This window comes from Strix aluco, chromosome 15, assembly GCF_031877795.1.
Source record: "Strix aluco isolate bStrAlu1 chromosome 15, bStrAlu1.hap1, whole genome shotgun sequence".
Taxonomy (NCBI): domain Eukaryota; kingdom Metazoa; phylum Chordata; class Aves; order Strigiformes; family Strigidae; genus Strix; species Strix aluco.
This window is the reverse complement of record NC_133945.1, coordinates 8,048,308-8,062,351: the sequence shown is the minus strand read 5'-3', so window position 1 is coordinate 8,062,351 and position 14,044 is coordinate 8,048,308. Positions and strand designations below refer to the sequence as shown.

Genomic DNA, 14,044 nt, shown 5'->3' with positions numbered 1-14,044 from the left:
TATTTTTTTTTAAAGATACATAATTTCTGTCGCCTTTTGCATGACTCTCTCTGTGAGTTTTCTCTTTGCATGCTACATTGCTTTGGTTTGAATCTCATAAAGGTTGGTTTCTTTTATTTTACATTCTCATCACACCTTTTCCCTCCCTTCACTTGTCGGGCTTTTTATTTTGTCCTTTGTTGGTTTTTTTTTGCAGGTAGAGAAATTAGATCCTCCTTAGTCTTAAACTTTAGCATAACAACATCTCTTTAATGTGATGAGCAGCCACTAAGTCCTGTTGGGCAGTCACAGAAATGACATCACCACGCCGGCTGTCCTGTCTCCCTGCGTTTGGGTGGGATGTGATGTCATTTGCTGTCGCCTCACTTTCTATTGTTGCTTTTGGTCGGTAGGACTGTGTGACCTGAACTGTGCACCTTTTGTTTCACAACAAAACGAATGAACGCTAAGAAAGCAGTTCCTTTCTTCTCGACCTGTTCCCATCCCCTTCTCCTTCTCACCCTTCCTGTTTTTCTCTCGTCTGTCCGTCTCTGTTTTACTGCTGGTGTTTCTTTTTCATTGTTTTTTGGTTCTATTTGATTTTGTTTGGGTTTTTTTTTTCCTTTTAGCCTGTTACTGTACAGCTGTTTTGATGTTGTGGTCCGTGTTTTCTGTTACTGGAAAGCAGTTGTCGCTCATTAAAAAAAAAAAAACAAAAAAAAAAACAAACAAACAAAAAAAAAAGAGTTGGTTAAAACAAACAAAAAAAAATTGTGCCAAGAACAAATCATCTCAATTGGAGCATGTGGGTAGCAGCCAAATCGCTGTGAGGAGCTTTTCCATGGCCTGCCTGGCCAGAGGTGTGACACTCAGAAGGGAGAGCCAAGAGTGTTACTAATCTAGTATTTAATCAATTTTTTTAAGACCGAGGTGGCCGCCTCGCCATCAGGTGCCTGGCAGAGGCTCCACAAAGTCAACCAAGACCTCCAAAGCGAGCTGGAAGCCCAATGCCAGCGTCAAGAGCTGATCAATCAGCAGATTCAGTCGCTGAAGCGCAGCTACGCTGAGGCCAAGGACGTGATCCGGCACCACGAAGCTGAGATTCAGAGCCTGCAGGCGAGGCTCAGTAACGCGGCGGCCGAGCTCTCCATCAAGGAGCAGACCCTGGCCAAGCTCAAGAGCGACCTGAGGAGTGAAAAAGAGAAAGCCAAAGAGCAGCTGGAGGAGTGGCAGCATGGTGAGGCCACGCTCAGCTCCCAGCTGAAGGCCAGCGAGCAGAAGCTGAAGAGCGCAGAGGCTCTGCTTCTGGAGAAGACCCAGGAGCTGCGGGACCTGGAGATGCAGCAGGCTTTGCAGAGGGACCATCAGAAGGAGGTGCAGCGGCTCCAAGACAGGATCGCGGACCTGAGCAGGCAGCTGAACGCTAGCGAGCAAACGCGGATCCTCATGGAGGAGAAGCTGCAGAAGAATTATGAGGCTTTGCTGGAGAGCTGCGAGAGGGAAAAGCAGGTTTTAATACGGAGTCTGAAGGAGGTGGAGGATAAGGCCAACGAGTACGAGAACCAGCTGCAAAATAGCGAGCAGCAAATGGAGATTCTGCAGAAGGAGAAACTCAGTGCAAAGTTTGAAGGCAGCGAGCTTGTCCACCAGCTGGAGGAGCAGCTGGTGATGAAGGAGGCCAGCATCCAGAAACTCGCAGAGCACATCAAGGAGCTCGAAAGAGAGAGAGATCAGATCAAATGTCGGTTCCACGAGCTCATGAATCAGGTTGCCGAGTCGGATAATGAAGTTGCAAAGCTGCAAGCGAAGTTGAAAATGGAAGAGACCAACTACCACAATCTGGAGCAATCGTTTGAGGAGGTGTCGGATCAGTTCCAGGGTGTGCAGAAGGTGCTGAAAGAGAAAGAAGAAGAGTTGAGACATGTTAAGGAAATGCACTTGAGAATTGTGGAAAAGAAGGACCAAGATCTCAGTGAGGCTTTGGTTAAAATGGTTGCATTAGATAGCAGTTTAGAGGAGACTAAAGTAAAGCTAAAGGCCAAGGAGGAGGCTTTAAAGAAATTAGCTAGTGTAGGCACAGGTCCATGTGCTGAGGAGGCAGAAGACCTTGGCCCCAGTCTCGAGGCTGATGAAAGTAACCCATCCCAACTAGGGCAGCCTCTGCAAACTCAGGATGTCCTCCCAGCTCTGACTTATGCACTGAAGGAGGAGGAGGATGAGGTTCTTGAGACCAGCCAGAGGCAAGCAGAGGAATTTGGCTCCCCATCCAAAAGTGTAGAGCTCCAGGACCAAGAGTTGGTTCAGAAAGCCTTAGCAAAGCCTGATGTAGGAATCATGGGGGCTAAGAGGCAAAGAATCCGTTTCTCAAGCATCCAGTGCCAAAAATACATCCATCCAGACGGATCAGAGAAAAACTGGACAAGCAGTACCTCTTCAGACACGAGCCAAGACAGGTCGCTGTCTGAAGAAAGCATGTCATCAGAGCCGGCTCTTGGTTACCCGTCGTCGGGGACAAGTGACTCTGAGACCTATCTCTCAATCATCCATTCCCTGGAAACCAAACTTTATATTACAGAGGAAAAACTCAAAGATGTAACAATGAAGCTCGAAAGCCAACATGGCCATAATCAGGAGACGCTCATCGCCCTCCACCATCAGTGGGCCAGCACAGAGTCTCAGCTGCGGGAACAACTTCAGACCAGCTTATCCCAAGTCAGTGCTTTGATCTCACAGCTGGAGAGTGAGAGGCAGGAAAAGTTCAAGCTCATAGAAAATCATGTTAGCGAGCTGGGAGGTTTCCAAATGAAAAATGATCAAGCGCTGACTTGCTTAGAGAAATGTAGAGAGCAGCTAAGATCTTTGCCCAAATCAGAAAAGGAAAAAGAGGGTGATTTGTTCCTTGTTACTCTGTCCAGCATGGAAACAACCTTATCAAATGCAATCCAAGCCTTGAGAGGGGCGCCAGTCCCATCGGAGTATCAGCAGAGTGAAAGCCTTATCGCAGAAAGCCCCGCTCCAGAAGGAGGTTTTTTGGGAGAAGAGGAGCACGTCTCCAAGGAGCAGCGAGCGGAAATGTTTGACGCCAGCCAGCTGAGATGGCTTTCTGAGAGAGTGGCATTTGAGGCCTCTCTCATCAACCACATAGCGGAGTCTTTGAAAAATGCAAGCTCTGAGATATCTTGGCTTCTGAGAGAGATCCAGGGAACGGCTGAGGTGGTTTTGTTGGAGCCAGCAAATGTTTCTCATACAGCAGTGGACTTGGCCAGCGTCCTATCTAAGAAGCTGCTGCTGGAAGGGGAGTTCTGGAGCCAGGTGGAGGAGCTGAGAGTGCACTTGAGCACCAGAGAAGGGGAAGCCGAGGGCAAAAGAGAAACAACAGGTTTGGGCTTTTCTCCATGTTTTCTAAGTGCTGTAGCAGATGCTACTTTGATCAAGGCAGAACTTGGGTTTGTTGCACAGAAAATGAGAGAATCTTTTCATCGGAGATTAAAAACAATCGAAGAAGACCTCCATAATACTAAAACAGCTCTCCAGCAGCATAAATGCATGTTGGAGGAGATCATCAAAGCGTACAGGACTCCTGATTTTGACAGAGTTATGCACCAGATTTCTGAAGCTCTTGAAATTCAGAAAGATGCTTCAGAAAGAACCCAAATCTCCTGGGACGGGAGCCGTCTCCAAATGGTGCCGTGTCAGGAATTAGCCAAGGTGGAGGAGACCGGCAGCCTGCCCAACCGTAGTAGTGAAGCTCTTGTTTCCATTCAGGAAGATCTTGCCCAACAACTAAAGGACAAATCAAATGTTCTGAAGGAGATATCTGTTGCCTTACTCTCTCTGCCTCCTGAGGAGGCAATGAGAGACTGTCAGAAGCTCCTGAAGATATCTCAGAGTCTTTCTTATCATTCATGCATGGGAGACCTTGAACGGTATTCCTCTTTGTTAGTCCACGATGCAATTGTTCAGGCTCAGGTTTGTTACGCCGCTTGCAAAGTCCAACTGGAGTACGAGAGAGAGATGAAGTCCTACAAGGAGTCCTTACAGAGCATGGACGCGCTCTGCCAAGAGCGCGTGAAGACGGTCTCTCTTCTTCGGGACGAGTACGAGGACTTGCTCAGAAAGCAGCAGGGTGAGTACAGCGAGGTGATCGCCATGCTTGAAAGGGAGAACGCCGATCTCAAAGCCAAGGTGTCCCAGCTTGACAGTCAGCAAAGGCTCTTGGAGGAAGAAGAGCATAAACACAGCAAGAGTTTGAGTGAGTTACAGGGACGGTATGAGGAGGAGATTCGAAATGTGATAGAGCAGCTAAATAGGACAGAGGATGCTCTGAAGGCTGAGAGGACAGAGGGCCTCAACCAGCTGGATGCCATTGTCCGTGACAAGCAGAACATGGAGCGGTATCACCTGGAGCAGATGCAAATGCTGGAGGACAAGTTCCAGGCCAAGATCAAGGAGCTGCAGGTCATCCACGGCGAGGAGCTGCAGGCGCTGCAGGAGCACTACAGCCAGAACCTGCAGCGCCTGCAGGAGACCCTGGACGAGTACCAGAGGCAGCACCCGGAGGCGTCCCCCACGGTGGGCCCAGGCGGTGGGGACGCCTGGGTGGCCGATGAGGTGGGTGGCACCGGGCAGGGCCCCGGCGGTGACCTGGACTCGATGCATGGCCTGAGGGAACGAATCCAGGAGCTGGAGGCCCAGATGAACGTCATGAGGGACGAGCTGGAGAACAAGCATCTGGAGGGGAACGCTTCCACCTTGAGGGAAAAATACCAGAAAGACTTTGAAAACTTAAAGGTCTTGATACGTTTAACGCTTTACGCTTTCCGCTGCTGAGTGTATGGGAGGGTGCATTTGGTCCCGGGCTTTGCTTGCCGAACTGAGGGGTGTCCCCTGAAAAAGCCAGCATGCCGAAGCAAGCCCCAAATTGTTAGAAAGGCCTCTGTAAAGCATGGCGTTTTCCTTTTCTCCATGCTGGGGTATTCTAAATGCATTGCTGAGGGCTTGGCGGGGTTGATTATTGGAGACAGTCTCTGCGCGTAGAGGGAGGGAGAGTTTCAAAGTAGCTTGATAACGTCACGCTCTCCTTCAATATGAAGTGTTTCTCCTTCCACCTGAGGTGTACATTTTGTTCGTGACTTCCCTTTAAAAGCATTCCTCAACTCTGTCTTTCCCAGTCTGATCAAATCTCTAGTCTGTCTCTGCTGCCCTCAAAAATGTAGGATGGAATGGAAACTTAATGCTCTCAAAATGTACGTTCCTGGAGAAAGTAGCTGCAAACAGATGCCAAATTCCGTAGCAAAGCAAAGCTCTGCACGAGGCTGCGAGGAGACCCACCCTGATGTTGCACACCAGCGATTCTTTACACAACAAAGAGTGCACAGTTATGGGAAACCCAGGCTAGGTGCAGAAAAACCCACTAGCAATGAAACACCATCATTCAGATTGCTCCACCAGTCAGACTGTCTGTGAAACTAGCCTGAGATGGTAAAAAAACCTCTTGGGCTTTGTGTTTTGCTTTTGATCGGAGAGAATTTCCAGTTAGGAAGTGCGTTTAGGGCAGTAGAGGACTCTCAGCAGCACCAAGGGAGGCTTCCAGGTTGAGTGGGCAGCGATGCAGCCTGCGCGCAAAGGCCAGGCCGGCGAGACTTTCACGGAGCAGTTGGCAAAAATGTGGGAGAACTTGCTTCCAGCCACGAGATCCTCAGCGCACATTTGGGCTGGGGATAAAGCGTGGCTCAGCTCCAACCCAAAGCTGGTTTTAGCCTGGGGAGAGCAGTAGTTCTGCTGCAGCCCATGAGAGCTGAATCGGGTGTTCAGGGGAGGGAGAACTGCTGGGGAGATCGGAGTGGTGTTCACTCAATGCTATGTGTCTCCTCCATCTCAACCCTTAGGAAGGAAAAGCCCTTCCTGAACCCCCGCTCAGGTCAGCAGGATGGGTAACGCCTTGTCCTGCGAGACAGACACCAAACAGGATCGCCTGTACCGGGGGATGTTCTTGCTTTGGAAGAAGCAAAAAGGCCAGAACCAAAATAGAGGCTGAAAAATAACAGCAAGCAATGAACCTGAGCTCCCACCTGTGTTTTCAACTTCACCCTGCCAAAACTTGCAGTTTGCCTGGTGGTAAGGCAAGCAGCATCTTCTGGGCAGAGGGGTCCGGGAGGAGAGCAGGGCGAAGTGGCCTGTCTGTGCGCTTTGTAGGAAGCAGAGGGACGGACGGCGAAATAGAAGCTTCCCTTGGTTAGAAAGCTGACCAAGGAATTGCAGACCTGTCCAATTTAGCGGTTTAAATGTGGTTGATTCTTCTCTGCTGAACCTGATGGAGAATGTAGCATCAGTAACACAAGATACTGTTTTGTATGTGTGCAAATGTCCTGGATTTATAGCAATGCATTTACAATACATTAAATACTGAATCTACATCCAGACCTATGGAGGACATTCACCATTTTCCTCCACCATTAGAGGTGTAATGAATCCTGCAAAGCTGCTTCGTGCCACTCCGTAGTCAGCCAAGTCCAGACAGGTTCTGGCACTGAGTTATGAGTTTCAAAAAAAACACAAGGCCGAGAAAGTGAAGAATGCCTCCGAATTAAAACTTGGAGGAAAAAAAAAGCACCAGAGCTGAAAATTGAGAATGAGAGTGGCACAGGTTACAGAGCATTAGACAATGAAATGATGCTGAAGAGCGTAGGTCAGTGGTTGTTAGACTGTCGTGAGCACTTTTGTCACTGGGGTAGTGAATTTGTCCCCCTTAAATTTCCCATGGAGTCCCAGTGGCTCCCTAGGCGACAGTTCGTGCTTCCCCTGGAAAACACGAGTGTGATTCAAGAAGAAATCCACTGAAATCAGGAAACAAAGCCAGCCTGTAACATTGAGAGGGAGAAAAGCCCGGTGCAGTGCTTGGCATCAGCGTTGCCCCAGCTGTCCAGTGGGGCTCTTGCACTGCATCCCCGGTGCGTGCCCCTTCCTAGGTCGTGGCTCCAGCCTGCCTGTGGCTTTGCTGTCCTGCCTCTGTCCTGCAGCCGTGTGTCCGTCTGGGATCCTGATGCGCTTGGTGGGGTGGCCGGGCTGGTGGCTGAACGGGAAACAGGCTTTTTTATTTATCTGCCTGCAAGGGCAGGAGCGGGGTCTGTGTCTGGGGCAGGAGTGGGCTGGAATTCAGGATTTCATGGCTGGTGACTCCTGAGTCCCCAGAATGCTGCTCCCATGTCCTGGCCGAAGTTCACTCCTAGTAATTCAATTAGCAAATAATAACCCGTGCAGCATTTGAAGCAATACTTGGTTGGGAATAAAGGTCCTGTTGCTGTCACGAGTCATTTGTTTTCCATCCCAGAGGTGGCCGCATAAAGTCAGGCATCGCAAAAAAGAGCAGAAGGGGCACAGTAGGCCTTTTTTTGGTTGTTTTTAACATGTATTTGCATTCCCCAGTTGGGTCTGACCCCAGACCTACCCTGTCCTTCCCTTTCACTGGAGTTGTCAGGGGTCGAGGTGACAGAACAAGCCCTGACCTCGCGAGGTCCATCCCTGGCTGTCTCCTCCGTGGTTGGGGAGGGAGAAGATCCCCATGATGGAACTTCGGTGCCAACCTACCTGCTGGCATGTGGCTCTGGGCGGGCCCACCACCACTGTGACACTGGCCCTGTGCTCCTGGGCCAACCCTTTCTTCCCCTCATCCCTTTTGCAGGCAACATGTGAAAGGGGCTTTGCAGCCATGGAGGAGACACACCAGAAGAAAATTGAGGACCTGCAGCGGCAGCACCAGCGGGAGCTGGAGAAGCTGCGGGAGGAGAAGGACCGCCTGCTGGCAGAGGAAACGGCTGCCACCATTTCAGGTACAGGGACACGCCAGAGGGTCCCCCGCAGTGAGGCAGCTCCGTGTTGATGGGGACACGGGGATGGTGTTTGCTCCAGTATAGAGGAGCAGATCATGAGATGGGATGAGGGCTGGGTGGGGATCGCAGGGAGATGAGAAGGGGCTGGTGGGAAAGACTTTTTGGATGGAGGTCCATCTGGTCCTTCTCCAGGCTTGGTATCCCTATGCTTGGCTGTAACGGGGTCTGATCCATTTTCTCTTCCATCTCAGAAGGGCGCTTAGTCATTCCTGTGGTTAATTTATTGCTGATTACACATTGAATTGATTCTTCCGTGCCCCAGGGAGTTTTAAAGCATAGGAAACAACATATGAATTGGACAATTGTTTGGGCTTTGCAATGCCCCTTTGCCACTTCGCAGCCAGGGCCACAGAGCGAAGGGGCTGCAAAGCAGTGGGGGGCTCACTGGGATGACTCGTTTCTTGTTCCTTTAAAACAAACCACAAAAACCTCCAAATAAACCTGCCCTCGGGCAGAGCGGTGCTGGGTGCTAACGCTGTGCCGTCCCACGCAGCCATCGAAGCCATGAAGAACGCACACCGGGAGGAGCTGGAGCGAGAGCTGGAGAAGTCCCAGCGCTCCCAGATCAGCAGCGTCAATGCCGACATCGAGGCCCTCCGAAGGCAATACCTGTAAGACCATCGTTGTCCTTCATCTGTTGCTGTGTCTCACAGAGAGACCCCTTTCTCCCCTTTGATTTCGGTGGTGAATTAGGGACAGACCTGTCACCGCAGGGACCTCTTGATCCCAACCCAGCTGCGCCCGTTGGAGGCTCCTGGTTGCCTGTAATCTTTCAGGCTCCAGGTCAATGTCCCCACACTACTCAAATTCAGCTGTTTTGTGGTCACCAGAAGCAGCAGATGTGCAGACACAGTGCTGCTTTTCACACAGCTGCAATGGGAGGATTGCTCAACCAAACATAACCAGGAGAGGAGAAAGCACTTAGATTTTTGTGGCAAGGCTGTCCTCATGTGGGAGTCAAGCAAAACAGCCAGGCAGCTTTACGAACCTTGATGCATCTACGTAAGGTGCGTAGGAGTGCAAATACACCCAGTCCCAATTGCCCAGAGCAAACTTGATAGATCTCAGCTCAGTTTTCAGAAACCTGAGGAAGGCTGGCCATCTAACCTCCTAGAGAAAGACCTCCCATCCCCTTTGGTGCCCAAGCACCGCTCTGCCAGGAGAGGGAAGGGCTGGCTTGCTCTAGGCTTGAGGTTTTTCCCAAAGGGAGTATGCAAGTCCTCCTCCTCAGTGCTTAGATCCCTGTTGGGTTGTCCCAGGGCGCTGGAGGAAGCGTGGGCACGGGTGGGTGTGTGCGGGGAGAGCACTACCCGTCGCATGTTTCACCAGGGAGGAGCTGCAGTCGGTGCAGCGGGAGCTGGAGGTGCTTTCAGAGCAGTATTCGCAGAAGTGTTTGGAGAACGCCCACCTGGCGCAGGCGCTGGAGGCTGAGAGGCAGGCCCTCCGCCAGTGCCAGCGGGAAAACCAGGAGCTCAACGCCCACAACCAGGTGAGGGTCCCTGCCATGTGCCAGGGTGGGCAAGGGGAAATAGCGTGGCCAGCAGGGACAGGGAAGGGATCTTACCCCTGGACTCGGCACTGGTGAGGCCGCCCCTCGGTTTTGGGCCCCTCACTCCAAAAAGGCCATTGAATGACTCGAGCGTGGCCAGAGAAGGGCAACGGAGCTGGTGCAGGGTCTGGAGCACAGGTCTGATGGGGAGCGGCTGAGGGAACTGGGGGGGTTTAGTCTGGAGAAGAGGAGGCTGAGGGGAGACCTCATCGCCCTCTACAACTCCCTGAAAGGAGGGTGCAGAGAGGGGGGATGAGTCTCTTTAACCAAGTAATAAGCAATAGGACAAGAGGGAATGGCCTCAAGTTGCGCCGGGGAAGGTTTAGACTAGATATTAGGAAGTATTTCTTTACAGAACGGGTTGTTAGGTGTTGGAATGGGCTGCCCAGGGAGGTGGTGGAGTCCCCATCCCTGGAGGTGTTCAAGAGTAGTGTCGACGTAGCGCTTAGGGATATGGTGTAGTTGTGAACGGTCAGTGTTAGGTTGATGGTTGGACTGGATGATTTTCAAGGTCTTTCCCAACCTAGACAATTCTGTGAAGCGGGGGGGGGGTGACGGGCCAACAGCCCGACAGGCAGCACAGTGGGCTCTGTACCGAGCTGTGGCCACGCTCCCCCTTCCCACAACAGCTCTCCCTCTTCCCAGGAGCTGAATAACCGCCTGGCTGCGGAGATCACGCGATTGCGGACCCTGCTGACCGGGGAGGGCGGGGGAGAGGCTGCTGGATCGCCTCTCACGCAGGGCAAGGACGCCTACGAGCTGGAGGTGAGCTCTGCCGTGCCGAAGGGGCAGCGTTGGTGGGTACAAGTGCCCGTGGGCCCCCAGGAGTATGGCACAGCCATCCTACCCTCCTTCCATGCATCGGGTCTGCACGGCTGGTCAGCACCGAGCATCGTGGGGTGCAGTGGGGCCAGGAGCTTTTAGAGTCCTCATTTTCTCACCATGTTGAGCCAGACACCTGCTCTTCCTTCTCCAGCCCCTGCTTGTCCCCTAGGATCCAGTCCACACAAAGCATTGGGGACAGAAACCGAGTGGTGCAAGCTTGGGCAAGTTCCCAAGACACCCAGGAGTAATTTTCGTGCGTGAACCAGCAGCTTTGTGGTGCTGGCGTGGAGCCGGCATGGGGCTGAGCCTCCAGCCCTGGCTCGGTTGTCACCGGGCACAGCGCGTGAACATCTCAGGATCATGTTGCGCCTGCTCGGGTGTGACCATGTGCTGCTTTTGTTCCCACAGGTCCTGCTGCGGGTCAAAGAATCAGAAATCCAGTACCTGAAGCAGGAGATCAGCTCCCTCAAAGATGAGCTGCAGACAGCACTGAGGGTAATGCCAGGGATGTTTCTGCAAATCCTCCTACGGGCTGTGCTCTGCTCCTGTGTGTGTGTTCTTAGATTTCAGCTCACTTACACCCAGATCTGAAACAATATTTAATTTTTCCCCTGAATGGAAGTGAATACCCATTGTGGTGTCATCAGTAAAGAACTCCACGACCATATCAGCTTAGGACTTACCCCCATAAGGGAGACTGTGTGGGAAAACATCCCCTTCAGTGTTTTTTCCCCATTTCCTGTCACATCAGAGCAAATTTAAATGGCAAAAATAATCAGTCTTAGAGATCTGCCCAGCCTCCCAGCATCGGATCTGGTTTGTTCTGGACAGCCTCTTTGCCAAGGCCGTTTCTGGGAATTCTGCTTGAATTCTGTGTCTTTGCTAAAATTAAAAGCCACAGAAGGGTAATCCTGTAACAAAGGGGCTGCATGCACAGGCAGTGCTGTATGCTCGCCGCTGGGCTCACAGCTTTCTGCCTGTCTCGAGTTCTGTATTGCTGTTAGACGCAGCTTCAAGAATGTGTGTGAGCTGTGTGCGTTGCCCCAGCTGAGCATTTCTCCCCACTGTCGGCTCTTCTTCCGCCAGCATTTGCCAAGCTCCTCTTCAGCGCACTCACAAACCCCTCGGCTCCAGCTCTCTGTCTGACTCCACTGGGTTGTTCTTGTTCCTTTGCCAGGATAAGAAATACGCCAGCGACAAGTACAAAGACATCTACACGGAGCTGAGCATCGTGAAGGCCAAGGCAGACTGTGATATCAGCAGGTTGAAAGAGCAGCTGAAAGCAGCCACAGAAGCTCAGGGAGAGAAATCCCCTGTGAACACCACTGTATCGGGATATGGTCAGTCCTCCTCCAGCAGCTCTAAAAAACCATGAGCTAACACGTGTAACCTGGCATACAAGCCCTTGTGCAGTCACAGGTCCGAGTGTAGGGCTTCGCATGGTGCTTTTTTGCTGTTTCATGCTGCTTCCCACCTCTGCTCCTTGCAAACAGTCTTGCTGGAGCTGCCCTTCCGGCCCACAGATGGGAAGCTGATGGGCTTTGAAAGCCTTCTGGCATTTTGCACTGGGTAAACCTCGTGCTACGTGCGGTGCAGGGGGGCAGAGACCCCCCCAGAATCCCCTCTGCCCTTAGGGCAGCGCTGCTTGAGTTGGGCTCATGGGGGCACTTGGGAGGGCAGGAGAATCCCAGCCCTGCTCCTTGCAGGAAAGCAGTGGGCACCACACTAACACCGTTTCTTTTGCTTCTTCCCAGATATTATGAAATCAAAAAGCAACCCTGATTTCTTGAAGAAAGACAGATCCAGTGTTAGCCGGCAACTAAGGAATATCAGGTCAAAGGTGAGCTCAGATCTCCTGCCCCATGTATGGGAATGCCCAGCGTTACTCTCCAGTGGGGGTCCCAGGTGGGAAGAAATAGGTAGGGGAAGAAAACTGAGAATTTCCCAGTCACTAGTGCTAGTCTGGATGGCACTGGGAAGAAGAGCGAGCTTTTGACTGCAAAATGTCTGGCTGTGCAGGCAGGCAGAGCCCACTCCCCCTGCGATGCCCGGCAGGGCACACACGCTCCTGACCCTGCTGAGATCGAGGTGTGAAGCTGCTCCCCACTTGAAAAAAAAAAGAATGAAGTTCACCCTCTTCTTTGGTCTTTCACAGGAGGACTCTCCCAGTATTTGCTCCCTGTTTTCAGTTGAAATTTAGGCGGAAATGTGCACATCATTCTAGGTTTTAGTGTTCATCACTGTAAGATTTTTGGTCTTTATGTGGAATGACGATGCCTTGGTCCTGGGAGTATTTAACACACACTTTGCTTCTGTGTTAACATGGCACAGATGGCCCTGTGTTTCTCTGGCCATTCTGTACTTGCTGTTGGTCCCAAAGGCCAGTGGTGCTGTGCCAAGCCCGCCTGCTTGGCCTGCTGACAGCCAGAGTCACATCATGTTACACACCGGCTGTTCCTGTGAGACCGCGGGAATAAAAAGGGCAAATAAATCTGCTCAGAAGTCACCGTTAAACATAGGTCAGTTGGAAGGAAGATCAGCATGGGCAAAACCTGCTTTGCCTCTCACCAGTGGGATACCTGGTATCTCATGCTGATGTTTGAAGTGGTTGGGACCTTGGGCAGAGCAAGAAGCCGGGCAGGCAAAAGGCTTCCAGCTCGGTGCCCATGCTGGGGAAACAGTCACCACCCGAGCTTGGGGTGTCTGCACTGCACCGAGTAAACACAGAGAGCACCTCTGCGCGTTTCAGGGGCAGCCCAGACCTGCTGGGCCAGGTCTGGTGTTGGGTTTCCCTTCACCACTTCAACTCAGACCACTCACGGTGTGGTCCCCGGCGTGTGTTGCTTGGTGGGAGAAGGAGGAGAGGAGAGCAAGCATGGGCTCTGCCTGGGCGCGCTGCCTGCTCGCATCGCTGCCGGGGCGGGGGGGCTGGGGCTGCGTGAATGCCAATGCACTTAGGATTTATGAGCTTCTTGTTTTTGTTTTGTTTTCTTTTCTTTATTTTGCTTTTTCCTTCAACAGTCCGTTATTGAGCAGGTCTCATGGGATAACTGAAATGAACCCGAGTCCAGGTTCCCTGCCACGTAGGTAAACAAACCGGCACCCACCAAGCGACGCAGCTGCCCCCTGGAGCGGCCCACTTTTGCATGCACTGCTCACACCTTCATGGCAAATGAGAACCCTTCTTCTCTTAATGACTGACTGGTTTATTTACGGCTAATTATTTCACTGAGGGAGGGGGAAGGGGAGGGGAGAAGTCAGCGGACCCGAGATCCATGTGACATTCAGTCTCTCTGGCTCTTCCCTGGGGAATATGGCTTTCTCGTCTTCCTGCTCCTCCCACCCTCGCCAACACAGCTAACCAGCACGGAGAGGATTTGGACACAGTGGGGCACGTTTGCTGTGTTGGGAGCGCGGGATGCTGAGTGTGCATGCTTGAATGACTCTGCATGCCTCAGACTAAACTTCAGCGACATCCAGGTCTTGTAGGAAAAATAGTTGTCTTGCTGTTAGCCAGGCAGAGGAGTGGGTCAGTGACAGCTATAAATGCATTTCCCACAAAGGCCTGTAACATGTAAAATGGTCTCTGTCTCAGCTGCAGAGCGGGTGTCCTAAATTACCTTTACCTAGAATTGCTGCTTCTTCAGGTTGATCCAACAAAAGAGTCCTCCTTGCCCAGTAACCTCCTCCTCCTGCTCTCCAGGCTTCCTCCAGCTCCCCAGTGTCCACCCCGCTGCTCTCCATCCCTTGGCGCTGTGCCTCCATCCCACACGCTGGCCTGAGGCTTCTGAGCTCATCCAGC

General features: G+C 51.9%; 1 protein-coding gene across 9 annotated transcripts in view; it reads left to right on the top strand.

Moving 5' to 3' along the window:
• Positions 1-14,044, top strand: part of MPRIP (myosin phosphatase Rho interacting protein) — an 88,712-nt gene that overhangs the window by 64,478 nt on the left and 10,190 nt on the right. For 5 of the 9 annotated variants that reach the window (XM_074841212.1, XM_074841209.1, XM_074841207.1 and 2 more), the window contains 8 exons: positions 904-4,770; positions 7,661-7,808; positions 8,362-8,479; positions 9,198-9,357; positions 10,063-10,182; positions 10,651-10,737; positions 11,420-11,582; positions 11,997-12,082. In XM_074841212.1, the coding sequence (XP_074697313.1) occupies positions 904-4,770; positions 7,661-7,808; positions 8,362-8,479; positions 9,198-9,357; positions 10,063-10,182; positions 10,651-10,737; positions 11,420-11,582; positions 11,997-12,082 (4,749 nt within the window). Of the gene's footprint in view, positions 1-903; positions 4,771-7,660; positions 7,809-8,361; positions 8,480-9,197; positions 9,358-10,062; positions 10,183-10,650; positions 10,738-11,419; positions 11,583-11,996; positions 12,083-13,263; positions 13,330-14,044 lie in introns of all 9 variants that reach the window. The other 4 variants (XM_074841211.1, XM_074841210.1, XM_074841215.1 and 1 more) reach the window with 4 other exon arrangements.